Genomic DNA, 16,226 nt, shown 5'->3' with positions numbered 1-16,226 from the left:
ATTTGTATATTTGTGTATAGGATTGTAGTCTTAATAAGCTGGAGCTTTTTGGTTTACAAACAAGGATAAGTGTAGGGGGAGGGGAACACTGTGTCAGAGATTTATTAAATAGGGAATAGTGTAAAAAAATGAATTCAGATAAATTATTATCTTCCTCTTAGAAAACGCTGGCACAGAGTTGTCCAATGCAGGCAATTATTGAGAAGTACTGTAAATTCCTGGCTAACATATAATTTATTTGCCTCATAATTTCATTTAGAATGCATTTATCAAGGGCTCTTATGCCGAATGGGAGGGGCTGCTTACACATTGTATTGCGGTGCCTGCAGTACTTTCCGTTTTGCCCCCTCAAGCTACGCTACTAATCCTACAGCTTCTCTGTCTATACTCACATACCCAAATCAGGGCCCAGTCCTATCCAACTTTCCAACTCTGGTGTAGCTACAATGCAGTCCTGTAGTTTGGGAATACATGTTCCCATACCTTGAGCAACCCCCAGTGACTACCCCTCCACCACAGGATGCAGTGCACACACCCCTGACACATTTCACCAGCACGGGAAAATTGGATTGGATTGGGCCCTCAAGTGGCCAACTTGACCTGGAGCACATCCAATGGAATACTGAGAGGTTGGTGGTGCACCGTGGCCAGGGTTCTTCTTGTTGATGGCGATATTCTCATCCATATGGGATCTCATTTCGGCACCATACAGCCCTTTTTGACATCATCTTCGATGGTAGGGACTTAAGTTGTGGTTATTCTCAGGTGGTGACATCTGGTTAGGATGTTTCAGACCAATATTGGTTCCTTCAAGAGCTGATGGTGTTAACTCCTCTGAACTGGTTCTCTTTTGTCTTCCCTTCAGGACACATAGAACTAGCTCTGGGGAGAGAGCTAGATATGTCCCATCACCCAGCAGTGCTCTAGCCAACTCCACTATCCCGTTTTGACTTGGGAACTATGCTTGGGCAAGATTTCTTGCATAAAAGTCCCAAAGTCACATTAGTTCAAATCCCGCTCAGCCACAAAGCATCCTGAGTGACCTTGAACCTGTCTCAGCCTCACCTACCACACAGGGTTGTTGTGAAGACAAAAATCAGGGAGGAAGTATGTACACCATCCTTGGAGGAAGTGTGGTTTTAAAATGTGAAAAATAAATATATAAGGCAACCATAATAAATAAGGCAGGGTTCAGGGATCCAGCTCAAGATAAGGTGAGGTGGGGTGTTACTTTGCTTCCTTTTTATTTTGGTAAGAGCACAATCCTAACCCACTTTCCAGTACTGACATAAGGGCAATGCAGCTCCTAGGTAAGGAAACAAACATTCTCTTACTTTGAGGAGACCTCCATGATGTCCCCCAACTGCAGGATACAGCACATGTCCCATTGGCACAGCTATGCCAGTGCTGGAAAGTGGGTTAGGATTGGCACCTGAATCTCTTGGGCCTGGCCTCTTTCCCCAGAGCTACTTCTATGCATCCTGAGGGGAAGACAGAAGAGAGCCAGGCCAGGGGAGCTCTGCTCTCCTTCACACTTCATCTTCTGCTCCCACTTTTCTAATCCAGAGAGGAGGGATAGCAGAGCCTGACAGAGGCCAGCCAGATTTGTTTGGGGGGAGGGGGGATGGCAGCATTTGGCATACCACCTGAGGTGCCAAGAGGTCTTGGGTTGCTGGTTCTGCCATAGTAAGGAAATTGAACTCTGAAGACTGGCAACTGTAACAAATGGCATTAGCAACATCCTAAGGAGGCAAAAGGAGCCAGGGTGGTGTATTGGTTTGGATGCTGGAAGGTCCATATTCAATTCCTCGCTCAGCCATGATGCTTCCTGGGTGACCTGGGGCCAGTCACTCTCTCAGCCGCACCTACCTCACAGGGTTGTTGTGAGGACAAATGGAGGGAAGAGCTATGTACACCACTCTGGGCTCCTTGGAGGGAGGGAGGGAGGGATAGATAGATAGATGGCTGAAATAGGGACATTTCTTTATTTTAATAGGGCTTGTCCCTTACAAATAGTGGGAAGGGGGCAACCCTGAGAGTTAGTGGGTGATACGCAGGGGTGGGAACCCCAGGGGGACTTCATGAAATTCTTCTTTTAGTTGGAAGGGAAAGTTCCACTTCCAGACTCATTGGCTCCTTTGACATGAGAAAGGAGGAAAACTACGTTTCCCATAATCCTCCGCTCTACAACCATGGCCGGACCTTTTCGCTCACAGCTCGAGTTTCCAGGCACCGCTGAGAGGAAAAGACTACTTCCGGCGCAAACCGGAAGCGGAGCTTCTAGCCTCCCGGGAGGCGGGATGGCGGCGCGGGCCGCACTGCTGCTTCTCCTGGGGGCGGCGGGGGCTGGCCCGGCCCCCGCACAAGGCTCTCGGGGGGACCGGGAGCCCGTCTACCGAGAGTGCCTGTCCAACTGCGAGAGGCGCAACTGCTCTGGGGCCGGGCTGCGGCACTTCCGCTCCCACCAGCCGCTGTACATGAGCCTCACAGGTACTGGAAAGCGCCAGGCCGCCCCGCCCACGCGACGCGGTTGGGGGTCCTTAGCATGCTCTTCATTTGCATAGCCCCGCCCTCTAAGGACCGATGCCCCGCCCACCTCTCTTCATCAGTACCCTCTCCACTGTGGCCCCGCCCACTCTGTCTGGAGAAGAAACCAAGTAACAGTCTCAGGGTCTACAATGAATGAACTTGGGGCGAGTCACTGTCAAGGGCAGAGTATCTGAGCATGTATAGAGTGTGTTTTCCACATCACTGAGTAATGTCTTCTGCAAGGAGTGTTAGCCTGCTGCTATGAAGCCAAGCTGCACTTGTACACCCCACTTCTGCCTTGTTGCACTTAAATTTTTTTCACACACCTGTATTTTTAAGGATTTTAGAGAAGTATGAGCGTGCAAAGTGTGAGTGAGTGTGAGCGAGTGTGCAGTGTAAGCGAGTGATCGAGTATGCAAAGTGTGAGTGAGCGAGCGTGCAAAGTGAGTGAGTGTGAGCGAGCGTGCAAAGTGTGAGTGAATGTGAGTGAGTTTGTGAAGTGTGAGTGAGTGTGCAAAGTGCAAGCACCCAGGAGCTTCTGTGCTCTTGCCTCTGTTCCTTTATCCAGCTGTAGCAAGTAGGATTTTGGTTTTGCTCACACTGCAGTCAAAAGCAGCTGGACAACAGACAGATCAGCTGCTGTCCCTCTCCCTGCTTCAAGCAGCCAGGCACCTTGCAGCATGTCTCTTCCATATAAGGCAATTCTTTAATATTTTTATAACAAGGCCCTTTGCGAGCACCTTTCTTCAGCTAGGTTGCACACCTGCCATTGTTGTAAGTATACCTGCAGGATTGCATATAATCTGGCTAGTCCTCTCTGGTCATTGGAGAGTAGGGTGACCAGATGTCATAACCAAAGAAGATGACACGGCATCCCAAAATGTAGGACATCTAAGAAAAATGTAGAGCGTGACAAAATGAAAGCTAAAAAACAGTCATGTATATGGATTTCATGTGGTTAATTTAAATACTGTATTATTTATTATTAAATTTAAAACTATATTACATATAATTTATTCATTCCAAGTAAATGCAGTAAATTGCAAGTAAATTGCAGCCTCAAACATTCCTCACTTTGTCTCATTCAGGGAATCTTTGTCATGTTTCCCAACCACCTATCCCTCATTCTTCTCTCATTCTCTGCCTATTCATCTGAGCTGTAACTGGCAGATCCAAATTTCAAAAGTGCATTTAATTCTGGGAATTTCATATAAGATGGCAGACAACAGTTTAACTTTCCTATCTGGGCTAACACCAGTTTAGAAATATGCAACACATTATTAATAGCAAAACCCCATCAGCCTCGGGACCCCTGTTCAGTTTGGGCCACAATAGGCTTGCCAGATAAAAAGCCAAACTCTTAACATTTGAAAGTGACAAATATGTTAGAGTGTCTTAAAATAAAACTTGTTTGAGCCTTCGTCAGCCCCACTGTCCCCCTTTTAATGTTACTTCAGTGAATAGCATTGTCTTAGGTGCTGTATAGTTCAAATGAACTCCTACCTAATTTATGCATGTTGCCCCTTTTGTGTTCTAGGGTGGACATGCCGAGATGATTGCAAATATGAATGTATGTGGTTGACTGTGGGCCTTTACGTCCAAGAAGGATACAAAGTGCCTCAGTTTCATGGAAAGGTGAGCCATGTCATCTTAAGTGTCTTACCACTAGCTTGGAAAATGTTTTAATCTCTGTGGGGTATGAGTCCATGCAAGACCTTAACAATGTTTGAGAAAGAGACGTGGGCTCTGAAATTTTTCCTTGTGATTAAAATTAAAATGGAATAATCAGCAGTTTTGATTGGCTTCTGCACAAATTTGAAAGCATTCCTTAAAATTACTTCATTGATGGTATCTTAGGCTGCTTCAGTTGGGGTATATTTCTTGCAGTTATTTCAATTGAAGACACATGTGGTGGATGTGTACTCTGGTATACAATTTTGCAGAAAGTGTTGTTTGAAATGTCAACAATTGTGGGTACTTTAAGATTGCCTGACTTGACGCTCACTCTTCTTTTGGTTCATAGTGGGCATATGGGAATTGGCTGCACAAATATTTAATTCTCTTTTTTGTTAATTGCAGCATGCCTAGAAATTGCCCTCCATTGGAAGGGTGAGTCTGCATTCATGTTAGATGGTGTGAGAGGGGTTGGCATATTGCCTTACTAGAAAAACTGCTCTGTGAACTGAGATTAGCTAGATTATGCTATTTGGTATCCCACCTGTCCCTAGAGCTGCTCTTCAATATTGTTCATTTTAGAATGACTCACTTGATTAACTTTTAATGTATTATATTGGGTTATCTCTATTGCCTTATTAAGCTTTCTCTCGTTTTATACACTCAAGTCATGATAGTTTTACTTTGGTTGAAATCCCAATAAAAATATTTTCCAAAAGAAGGTGAACCAATTTCACTGCTATGAGCACATGAAACTGCCTTACACTGTCAGATCACTGACAGATCACTGTCTAGGCCAGTGTTGTCTGCCCCAGGGAGTGTTGACCCTCCAGGGTCTCAAGAAGCCTTCCCAGCCCTACCCAGAGATCCTTTCAAACTGAGATGTTAGAGATTAAACCTGAGACCTTCAGGATGCAATGTGTGCTCTCTGCCACGAAATTGCAGCACCTCCCCAATAGACAACGGAGATATCTTTTCCCAGCTGCTCAGTTGCTGGGAGAAATAGGGCAATCAGCATCCAGTGACTGTGCCAGGTGCTTGTTTTGCAACCCTCCCTGCACTGAGCAGAGAGAGTTGACAACATTGCTAGACAATCATAGTATGCTTGTTGTGTGTGTTCCCTGAGTGAGATCCTAATCCTGTTGGGATGATCTAGATCCTTTTGGGCTGGAGAAGGCTCAAAACATTCTGGTTCTTGAGAGCTACCACCTAGGTCACCTGAAAGCCACCTGCGCTGTGATGCCCTGATCCTCCTGTTATGTTTTCCGCCATGCCTCAGAGAACCCTACCTTTGGTTTTCAAAAACATAAAATGCCACAGCTCTCAAATGTTTGCAGAAAATCATAGATTTTTGCAATTGTATTTTTGAAACTGTGCACCAATTACATGAATTCTTGAATTCCCACAGACTCCCTACTCCAAGCAACTCTAGCAGATACCCAGAAAATCACACCTATTCTGTGGTCAGAGTGAGCTATACACAGGAGAAGTTAACTGTGTTCCCCATTTTATTTCCATTCTAAAATGTGGAACTTTGAGAACGGAGGTGGTGAAGGAAACAAAGAAGAGTGGTCTCCTGGAGGAATGGAAAGTGGGATTGGGGAAGATAGAAGCCTCAAGTATAGATGTCCTTTGTCCCGGCCAGTAGAAGTCTTCCCTGTTTTCTGACATTCAGGCTTTTATGGCACATAGTTTTAGCCCTCCCAGTATTGGAACTTTCACCCACCATCCACCTTAGAGTTCTGTGGTCTATGTTTGCCTCTTCAAATGTAGTTGGGACCCGCATTCCCATCGCCATGTGATTTCCTGATTAGCCACTTAACCCCCCCCCTCCACTTGGGCCCTTGGCAACTGAAACTTCCTCTAGGCAAGATGCGTGCCCTTTCCAGTCCAGACCAAATTAACTTCTCCAGGACATTTGCCATAGTCTTCCTCCCCCCTCCCCACTCAGCCCTTCTTAAAACTTCTTATATCTGACTGTGTTGACACTAAGAACAGCACTTTGATGCTGGTTCACTCAGAGTCTTATCCAGCAAAAACAAGTCCTTTTACTAATATGTACTTAGAGTTGAATGCGACCCTCTTAGTAAAACAAAGAGAACATTTACTGATGGCGGGGGTGGGGTGGGGAGAAGTTAGAAACTCACTCAGTCCCACCTTTTTTTCTTTCACTGAGGCTTTTGCAGAAGGGCCAGCCAGCTGCAATTTATCCTAAGTTGTCCCTTCAACATCCACCCTTCCAGGCAACTTGCTGTAGGGTTAGACATCATTAGAAGCCCTGGTCTTAGTCCCTTCAGACTTCCTGGGAAAGTGTGTATAGATTCTCTTTTCTGACTGATGACATTCTTTTTCTTCTCCCTCCCTTCCCCTCTCCTCCACCACAGTGGCCCTTTTCCCGTTTCCTGTTTTTTCAGGAGCCGGCTTCTGCCTTTGCTTCGTTCCTTAATGGACTTGCCAACTTAGTGATGTTGAACAGATACAAAGCTGCTGTCCCGTCATCTTCTCCCATGTACCATACCTGCATTGCCTTTGCCTGGGTGGGTCATTTTTGAATGACATATTGGGACTGTAGTTGTTTTGGGCTGGGGTGGCTGAGCTCCTTTCTCTCTCTGATGCATTCCAGTCTTGCAGCATGATATAAATTGTGTTTGCTTGGAAGTAAATGCCATTGATTCCAGTGGGGTTTATTTCGGGCTCAGTATGCTTAGGACTGAAACCTTTGTTGTCCTTCAGATCAGGAAAAAGCTGGAAAATGCAGAGACAATGAGAGGTCTCTGCTAGGCTAGGTCATCATGGGAGGCAAAGACCAGTCTGTGCCAGCAAAAGGAAAGCTAAAGCTATAGAGGAGGAGGTCTGGCAGCCAGACAGCATTCCTTGTGGGTGCCAAACTCAAGCTGCTCTGTTTGAGGCTGACACTGTGGGCATTTTGGCAAAAAAAAAAAAAAAAAAAAAAAAAAAAAAATCCCTGAGTTTTTTTAGTGCTGCTTTTCAGGTTATCTGTTGGTTTCACCCAGGTGTCTTCCTTTTGCTATTCTGAAAAAAATTGTGTGGTGTTTTGTAAGCCACCATGAGCCAAATAGTGGGGAGAAAAATTAGGTTAACAATAATGTAGCACTTTCTGAGAGTTCAAAGCAATCATGTACATTATCCTGTGAAGCAGGTTAGTATTAGTGTCCTGATATTGCAGGTGTGAGACTAGAGTTGAGAGGTGGTGACTTGTCTAAGGGCCCCTGTTAAGCTCATGGCAGAGGCCAAGTTTGAATGGCTCTACATAAAATAAACAGTACAAAGCAAGCAGGATGGCCAAGAAGGAATACAGATTCCTCCCTCACGTTCTCCAAACCAAAGCCTAGGCAAGAGGAGAGTGGGAAGCACCTCTCATTTGTAAAATCTCTGCCTTCCCAATTGCTCCATAATCCATTGTTCCTGAATCAATAGACACTCCAGGTCTGTTTCTCAAAGTGTCATTTGACAGTCAACCCAGTACCTAACTGAGTAGCCTGTTGTTATATATTTCTGTGGTGTTTTCTCTGTGGTAGATAGATCCCAACAACAGATAACTTGCATAATGTATTCTGCAAATATTTTCAGGACATTTCTCTCTTTCCTCCCCCTCTTCTTCCAGGTTTCTTTAAATGCTTGGTTCTGGTCTACAGTTTTCCACACTCGAGAGACAAATCTAACTGAGGTGAGTGCCTCTCTGATCTTGTCATGAAAATGTTATATGAGTAGAGTTGTAAGGTTTTGAAATGTTGGGCATTACCCCCCCTCCCCCCATTTCTCTCCAGTTATATTTTACTAAATATGAAGTAAATACTGCCCTCCACAGATTCCAGAAGACTTCAGGGGGAAAATGGGAACCTGTGAACATTTCAGTTATGAACATGTTTACTTGGAAGTGAATAATGCAGCTGATGCAAGACTTCTAAATCATTGTACTTAGGATGACAACCTTGGTTGCCTTTTGAGCCTAATGACTATTTATTTGTGTAGCACTACCAATGTGTACACAGTACTCTACAACAAAGGCAAATCCCTGACCTGACAAGCTAACAATCTAAATTTGCCACAGAGGAGGCAATTGAGGATCGACCAAGAAATAATATTTCATTTTAGTTAGTGTCCCTGGGCCTGGTTTCAGAAGAGGATGAAGATGAACAGGAATAAAAGGTGCATTTTGAGGAGGGATGTAAAGGGTGTTACTACCAGAGCAAAGCCTTCCTGGAGAACTCCAGCCAAACAGAAATAGCCAGATGTCAAAATATCCCAGCAGGTGACTGAGAATCTGCAAGTAACATCTAAGGAGACAGTCAACATCTATGACAGCGATTTTCATTCTTTTTCATCTCATGGCACACTGACAAGGCACTAAAATTGTCAGGGTATACCATCAGTTTTTTTTTTACAGTTTACAAGGCACACCATGCTGCTGGTGGGGGGCTCACATCCCCCAACAACCCTAATAATATATGACCACCTCGCAGCACACCAATGTGCCACAGCACAGTGGTTGAAAATCACCAATCTATGGAGTTCAGTGTGATCTTGGCAAAAACATGAATAAGCATGAAGACCATAAAAACTTTTTTTGGCCTACAAATTGCATTGAGCCTGATCTCTGAATAAATTCTCTTTCCTGCAGAAGATGGACTATTTCTGTGCATCAGCAGTCATCCTTCACTCTGTTTACCTGTGTTGCGTCAGGTGAGTTTCCCTTCCCTCCTGGACAATGGCACGAAGATGCAGTACTTGGTTGCAAACAGCTCTCTCTGCAGCTTTAAATTCACATCTCCACAAGCTCCTCTCCTAGCCTCCCCTTTGTATGCATAGCCACCGAATTCTCAGTCTTTGTATTTTAAAAACAGCAAAAGAAGGGGCCAAATTTGCATGGACAGAAAACATACAAACAAATGAGGAACAACTAAGGAGCATTGTCAAGAACTGTTACTTAGGAGGACTTGGTATAGCCATTCCCTCTCAGGAATAAGCCAACCTTCCTGTTACCATTGTGGCCAGTCAGCATTCTTTTCCAGGGGACTTTGTGTTCTGTTTCAGCCAATCAAGTGTCTGATCCACAGGGCCAGCCTCCACAGCACACATACCTGTATGCAGAAGGGAAACAGGCCAGGTGCAATCCATGCAACATGCCACAGTCCTTAAACACCATTTGTTTTTTCATTGCAGGACTCTGGGTTTGAAGCGTCCAGCTTTTGCCACTGCCTTTGGGGGTTTCTTGCTTCTCTTCCTGGCCTGCCACGTCTCGTATCTGACACTTGTGCGTTTTGACTATGGTTACAACATGACTGCCAATGTGGCAATCGGTGAGGCCTGCTGCAGTGACGTTCATTTTCATCTCAAACAAGGATTGGTGTGAGCAGTTGGATGGATGGAAGTGGGGCTGGGGTCATGGCCCAGCAGACAAACCTCTTTTATAGTCAGTTCTTTGACTTAGAGCGGTTGGGGGCACTAAGGCAGGATGCAGGCTGTGTTGCTGTAGGTGGAATAGTTACCACTGGAAATGTCCCTGCCTGTGTAGCTATTCCTTTTACAATGTGGTTTATGAACAGTGCTTCTGGATCTCTTGAAAGAGAAATCCAGCAAGAAAAAGCCGTTCAGAACTTTCCAAGGCCAGCCTAGGGGCCCTGGCAAGCATACCTTAAATCCATAGTGGAGCGTGGGTTCTCCAGCCCACAGTCTCTAGAAGTGGAGGGGTAGAAGGCAAGGGGAGAAAGCCAGGCTCTGAGTATTTGTGACAAGCCAGCTTAGAAGCTTCATACTGCCTGTTGATTGCTGGGGCTAACATTTCACACTCCTTTCTGCACCTGAGACACACGCTTGTGTCATAGTAGCTCACTGGCCTAGGTTCCAGCCTTAAACTCTGAGATTTCTGGTTTGAGCCAGAGGCTCCCTGACAAACCCTTCATTCTGCCTGGATACAGAGTGGGGTTAGGGTGCCCACTTCCTATCACCTGAGCAAAAGGTGATAGAAATCTGAAAATCTGTAATGCTGGTAAACAGCCATGTCCCCAGAAAAAGGCTGCTCACATAAAGATGAGGCTGCATGTGGCTTGTTGAGAAACACATTTCTCCCCCTCCCCATGCACTGAAACAGCTCTTTTGTCCTGAGTCCCTAACAGAAGGACTTGGGTCTGTGGAGCTCCAATGTCCCAGGGTGGCAGCTAACAGCCCATAGTCCTCGGGGCAGATTAGTTAGAGCTGCAAGTTCATGGGGGTGAGGTGCTCCAAGAACAGTGTGTGTAGGAAGCAAGTAGCAGCACCCTTTCTGGTGGGGACAGGGAGAAGTGGCCTGTGTAGGCTTTGTGCTAGTGTTCTCCACAGTATGAAAGAGTCCATGTCCTAATAAATTTGCTCCTCCCTGCCTTATGGGACCAGTTAAAAGTAGCATTACAACGTGTGACTTTACAGGTTCTTCTCATTTCCCCTGAGCTCTTCAACTGATGGTTGGGAACTCCTGAAATCCTCGGGGGGGGGGGGGAGTGGTCTAGCCTCTGTTTAAAGAAAGCAGGTCCTGGGCGGTAGTACTGCTGCATCCACAATGTTCAACCATTCTGACCCCTCCTGTGACTACCCAGTAATGGCACTGATACACCACTTACCCTCTTTCTTTTTCTCCTGCCACCTTGCAGGCCTTCTCAATCTCTTCTGGTGGCTGGGCTGGTGCATGAGGAACCAGCAGCGCCTGCCATACGTGTGGAAGTGTGTGGCTGTTGTGTTGCTCCTGCAAGCCCTGGCCCTGTTGGAACTCCTAGACTTCCCACCGTTGTTCTGGGTCCTGGATGCCCATGCCATCTGGCACATCAGCACCATCCCTGTCAATATCCTTTTCTACAGGTCAGTCCAGTTTGTTGACCTTTTCCCCTTTTCATCCTCGTTTGGGTGCCTTCTGCTGTTTGATTGCCAAGATCAACGCTACAACACATAGGGATGGCCCGTTCCCCTTTTTAGGTGGCTTTTAAAAAGAATTAATTATGGAGGAGATAGGAACGTTAAAGGCTGTTCACAGTGATTGCTAAGAATGGAAATGGCATGTTCAGATGCAGTGTGCTTCTGAATACGAGATGCTCAGGATAAATAGGGGAAGGCTGTCATGTCCTGCTTGCAAGTCGCCAGGAGCATCTGGCTTGCTAGTACTGCAAACTATCATGAACAAGCACCCCTCTCCTGAGGCTTCCTTTCCCCTAAACTCCCTCTTTGTACACTGAGGCTGACCTAGGAATCAGCCTGTCACATCCTCCATTCTGTTGAGAGCCCTGTGTCGTGTATCACATACAGTGGACCCTCAGTACCTGTGGGGGTCGGTTCTGCAATACTGAAATCCATGGTGGGGAGAAATGTAACTGGAGGCCGCATCGGACCCTCCGGAGGTCATGCCAGCCTCTCAGCCTCCTCGGAAGGCCTCTCGGATGCGCAGAAGTCACTTCTGGTTTGCACTGGAGATCTCCACTTGCATCTGGGAGGTGTTCTGAGGTACTGGGAGGATGCGCATGACCTCCCTGTGCCTCAAAACAGCTCCCGGATGTGAATGGAAGTCACCAACATTAACCAGAAGTGGCTTCCAGTTGCCACTTCCCTCTTAAGGTGCAGGCTTGGCATTCGCAGATGCTCAAATCCACAGATGCCAGGCCTGCAGATAAGGAGAGCCCGCTGTATTGCATTGCCCCCTCAAGTACTTCTTGGAATCCCATGACTGGGAATCCATGACATCCCATCACCAGTCTCCCCAAAACGGGATAAAAGAGAGCTGATTGGCTGAGTTGAATTGTGAGATTCCCCCCAGAAGTAAAGAAACGCCAGGGTTGGCCAGTGAAGAAAGAATTAGTTCCCAAAGCTGTCACTTTCCACTGTGCTCAAGGAGAAAATGGTGCATGATGCTTAATGCCTGTTTTGCATCCAACACATAGGGAAGTGTAGTTAGAATCCATTTTGACTGTATTTAGAACTTTTCCACTTGATCTGAAATTTAGAATTTGACTTTTTCACCCGTGTCCCAATTTGACTCCCGATAATCCTTTTTCATTTCAATTAAACAACCCTGCCTGTTCCTTTAACCTCAACAGTAAACAGTCCCCTATCTCTGCAGCCAAAATGCTCTGAGTTAAAATGCAACCTAAAGAACTTACTGTTTGTGTCTGACTGTGTATAGTGATTTACTTGAGAGTGGATGAAAGGTGAAGCAGCAACCATAGAGTCTAGATACTCCTCCCTCCTTGGGTAACTGTTGATCAACAGACATACTGTTGGCTGGGTGGGAAGACTGTACCTTGTTCTCCCTCACACTGCTAGTGGCGGCTGGAACCTACTGGAAATTTATGGCAAAGGTGTGTTTTATATGTGGCTGACATGTTCAGAGGGTGGGGGAAAAGGCAGATGGGCAGAGGTGAGACTGTGTCCTTCTCAACACTGCTGAGGAGATCAGCACAGAAACAGGAAGCTGAACTAGGGTGATGATTGAGGAGCAACAGAAAGGAATTGATGCAAGCGCCAACCCCATTTACTCCATTTTTATCCTGCCCCTTTAGGACAGGAGCTCAGGGTGTTATATGTGGACACCGCCCCCCCCTGCCAGGTGTTGTGGCAAATTCTAAAGTGCCGAAAGAAAAGAAATGCAAGGGTTGGCCAGTTCAGACAGAATCAGTTTCCAGTGTTCCCAAATCAATATTCATTATGAAACCAGGGCCAGCTTTAAGCTAATTGAACAATTTGCTCTCAATTGGGCCCTGGTACCTAAGGGTCCCCCGCATTGTGGTAAAATTAAGAAATAAAATCAATATTTTTACTAAATCATTGCACAGTCACTAAAACAAATGGTGTTTTTTTTAAACTTTTTAGTTTTAAAAGGTGATCTCCACATTTTGTTTACTTGTAGGCTCACATGTATGCAATTTTATATTAACATGTGCTTAGATCTGTTTGGTCCATTAACTCACATGCGCTTTTTAAGTGCACGTTTTGATTGCTTTCTCTTCTACTGTAGAGATATAAAATATATAATAAATTTTATTTCGGTCTCTAAGATTCTACAGACCTTGACTGTAAACCTGGAGGCTCAGCAAAAAATGTTTCCAGTTTGGTCCTTCTCCTAAGGCTAGCCCTCCATGAAGCCCCATCATGAAGCCTACCCACAAAGACCATATAATAACAACAACAACAACAATCAACTTTGCATTTCTTAGAGAGTTTTCTTCCCCACCACTTAGTTCTACTTTGAAATGTCTTATATTTAACTAAAATATCCAGTTCATTTCATCTCAAACTGGAATTGGTTGTGATCGTTTTTTTTAAACAAATGTATACAAACTGAAAAAACGGGATTTAAAAAATCCCAAATAAATATAAAAAGAATATGACAGTGCAATCCTTTGCATCTCGACTTGGAAATAAGTCTCACCATATTCAGTGGGGCTTACTCCCAGGTAAGTGTGTTTAAGATTGTAGCCTCAATATAACATGAGCTCCATACTATCTTATAGCTGGCCCTTGGCCTGGATATTAAGATATGCCACCAGGCAAATTAACATCCTGTTAAATCTGGTGCTTCTTCTCATTTAAGGTCCTTTGAAAAAGTTTCAAAGGCAGCACCTGAGCACACCTGCTGATGATATCATTAGTCCTGTTGCAGGAGAAGTCCTGGAGCTCATTCCCCCCCCCCCCAACTGCCCTCTGCCCACCCACCTCCAATTTTATCTTCTCAACAACCCTGTTGTTGCTTAGGCTATGAGGACCATATCTTGCCCACTGTTCCAAGATCACTTATGACTCCTGAGGGTGTTTGAATCTTGCCTTCCCACCTTTAATTCAATAGCCTGATCCACTGAAAGCCTAGAGGGACCAATGCAGGTTCTCTGGGTTGAAAAGGCCAGTGGGTAGATGATAGTTCCATGCCTATCAACCCAGCCTACCACTAGCCAGTCTCTCCAGTAACAATAGCATTATGAATTTTGTCTCCTTGCAGTTTCCTTGTTGATGACAGCATCTATCTCTTGAAGGCCAACTCAGACATTATTAAGATAGATTAAAGTCCTTGTTGGAGCATTGCTTGGGGAAGAATTCAAGCATCCAAGTGATTTCAAGCATCCAAGGGAGTGTGCTGCTTCAAGTCCACTTTGTTTTGGGAATCAGTGAGAATTTGCACTTTCTGTTTCTGTCCTTATGCTCTTCCATAACTGGATTCTGTTGCCACAATGTAATAAACTGTCTGCCTTTCTCCTGGATGTATCAGGGTATGACTCTCACCTACCCTGGAACTTGGGTTCCTCGTATTGCCTTCTAACTCTTCATGCTTCTCTGGGGGGATGTGGAACAGTTTGTCTTGGTTAAATCCACCCCCTTTCTTCTTTCCTTGAAGCAACTCTTTGGGGTTAGATCCTCTGATCAAATAGGTTCTGCTAAAGAGACTTCAACAGCAGCATGGAAAATGGTGACATGGTGGCTTGGTGACCCAGAATACTCAGAAACTATTTTGTACAGTGGCACCACCACCAGCAAAATGAAGTTTTGACCTTTTCAGAAAAGCAGTGCAGACCTGCTGCTTCGTTGACGGGTTATCTTTTGCTCTTCGTTGCTGGCCCACTGGGAAATGCTACACAACAAACTCTGTTTCCTCATCGGTACTGAGAAAAGCAAAAGAGACATTCCTGATGGCAGTGATTTCTAGAAAGAGAAGTGCTGGGCTCAAGCCTCCTAGGAGTTATGCCCTCTTACCTTGAAGCTTTATACACACCAATCCCAAAGGTGTGTAACTGGCTGCAAATACCTCTTGGTGGAGCAGACACTCTGCCTATGATCAGACACATTCAATTCATTATTATTAAAACTCCTCCTGTTCCACAGCTGAACTCTGACACTGCAAACCATCTCTACTGCTGAGCCATGATTCAAATTACTCAGAGCTGGATGGGGAAAATCCTTGGGATTTGCTTAATAACCAAGAGGTGTTTGGGATGCATCTGTGAAACATCCATTGCAAAGACTGCTCCTCCCAGATTTCAGGAGCTGCTTGAGAATTTTCAGACTGAAATGTAGGAGAGGAAATAAATGGCATTTCTTCTGTCCTTTGATACATCTGCTCTCTGTTTTAAAATAGCAATACAGACACTGATGGGGCTTTTTCTAAGTGATGAAATTTGTCTTGTTGTGGCTGATTGAAGTTTCATCCAATCTAGCAGTAGCCAGCTGTGTCTAAGAAGCCGATAAAGCCTGATGGAAGAAGCCATGCCCTGCTGTATGTCCTTAGCATCTGTGGAGTTTGCTGCCTCAGGTTCCATTTTTAACTATTGTGGTTAAAAGCCATTGCTGGCCTGATCAAACATCAGTGAATTCTAAGGCCAACCATTTGTTAAAGCCTGGAGACCTCCAGTTTACATATGATGCTGGCCCATCTTCCTTTCGCCTCTTAAGAGAACTGGAGTGACCTGGACCCCCTTCTGATCTGGGGCTATGGGTGGTAAGCATCCTGGAGATTTCTAGCAAGGAAGATGACTTCTTGTACCTTCCCAGGGACAAGTGGCCCAAGTCCCTGTGTCTCGAGATCTGTGGTTACACATCTCTGCTGTTTTGATACCACACAAGACTGCGCCATTCTTAAAGTACACGTTCCACAAGATGAGTGTGAACACTTGAGCTTTTTACACCTCTCAGAAAAGTCTGCCAGAAAACCAGAAGGAGGCCCAAAGTGCCTTTTGTGCAAAGAGTGCCAAAGGATTCAGATGTTCTCAAAGACAAGAAACCAAGAATGAACCAAAGTAAAAGGATGATGGAGCAGGTTGGATTGCTGTTGTAGGCTGTTATGGCTCCTGTCAGCCATTAGGTGGCAGTGGTGGCCAACTCACTGGTATTAGCAGTTGCCTCTTAATCTGTCCGGAACCAGCATTTGCCTTTGATGATTTGATTATTTATTTTCATGCAGTGGTTTTTAGAGCACGTTGTAGGAAACTTCGGTTCCAGAGAAAATTGTCACAGGAACACTCAATGAATATGGGTGTAGTCATTGCAAACTTCAGGTC

The 16,226-nt window shown here is 45.2% G+C and overlaps 1 protein-coding gene across 1 annotated transcript; it reads left to right on the top strand.

Annotated features, from left to right (window-relative positions):
• The first annotated feature begins 2,271 nt into the window (after window positions 1-2,271).
• PGAP3 (post-GPI attachment to proteins phospholipase 3) lies at window positions 2,272-15,986 on the top strand. Its single transcript, XM_066628497.1, has 8 exons — window positions 2,272-2,490; window positions 4,067-4,164; window positions 6,588-6,740; window positions 7,829-7,891; window positions 8,846-8,907; window positions 9,388-9,524; window positions 10,851-11,055; window positions 14,177-15,986. The coding sequence occupies exons 1-8, from the start codon at window positions 2,301-2,303 to the stop codon at window positions 14,238-14,240; spliced, it is 972 nt and encodes a 323-aa protein (XP_066484594.1). The 5' UTR covers window positions 2,272-2,300; the 3' UTR covers window positions 14,241-15,986.
• Window positions 15,987-16,226: the final 240 nt, after the last annotated feature.

The sequence above is a fragment of the Tiliqua scincoides genome, chromosome 5, assembly GCF_035046505.1.
Source record: "Tiliqua scincoides isolate rTilSci1 chromosome 5, rTilSci1.hap2, whole genome shotgun sequence".
In the NCBI taxonomy this organism is placed as follows: domain Eukaryota; kingdom Metazoa; phylum Chordata; class Lepidosauria; order Squamata; family Scincidae; genus Tiliqua; species Tiliqua scincoides.
The sequence above is the reverse complement of the archived record's forward strand: the minus strand, read 5'-3'. Positions and strand labels throughout refer to the sequence as shown.

Bases quoted from the DNA above. Each gene is read 5' to 3' on its own strand.
- PGAP3 (XM_066628497.1), top strand. From the start codon at position 2,301: ATGGCGGCGCGGGCCGCACTGCTGCTTCTCCTGGGGGCGGCGGGGGCT. The intron at 4,165-6,587 runs GTGAGCCATGTC...CCTCCACCACAG, and splicing joins TGCCTCAGTTTCATGGAAAG to TGGCCCTTTTCCCGTTTCCT. The intron at 6,741-7,828 runs GTGGGTCATTTT...CTCTTCTTCCAG, and splicing joins CCTGCATTGCCTTTGCCTGG to GTTTCTTTAAATGCTTGGTT.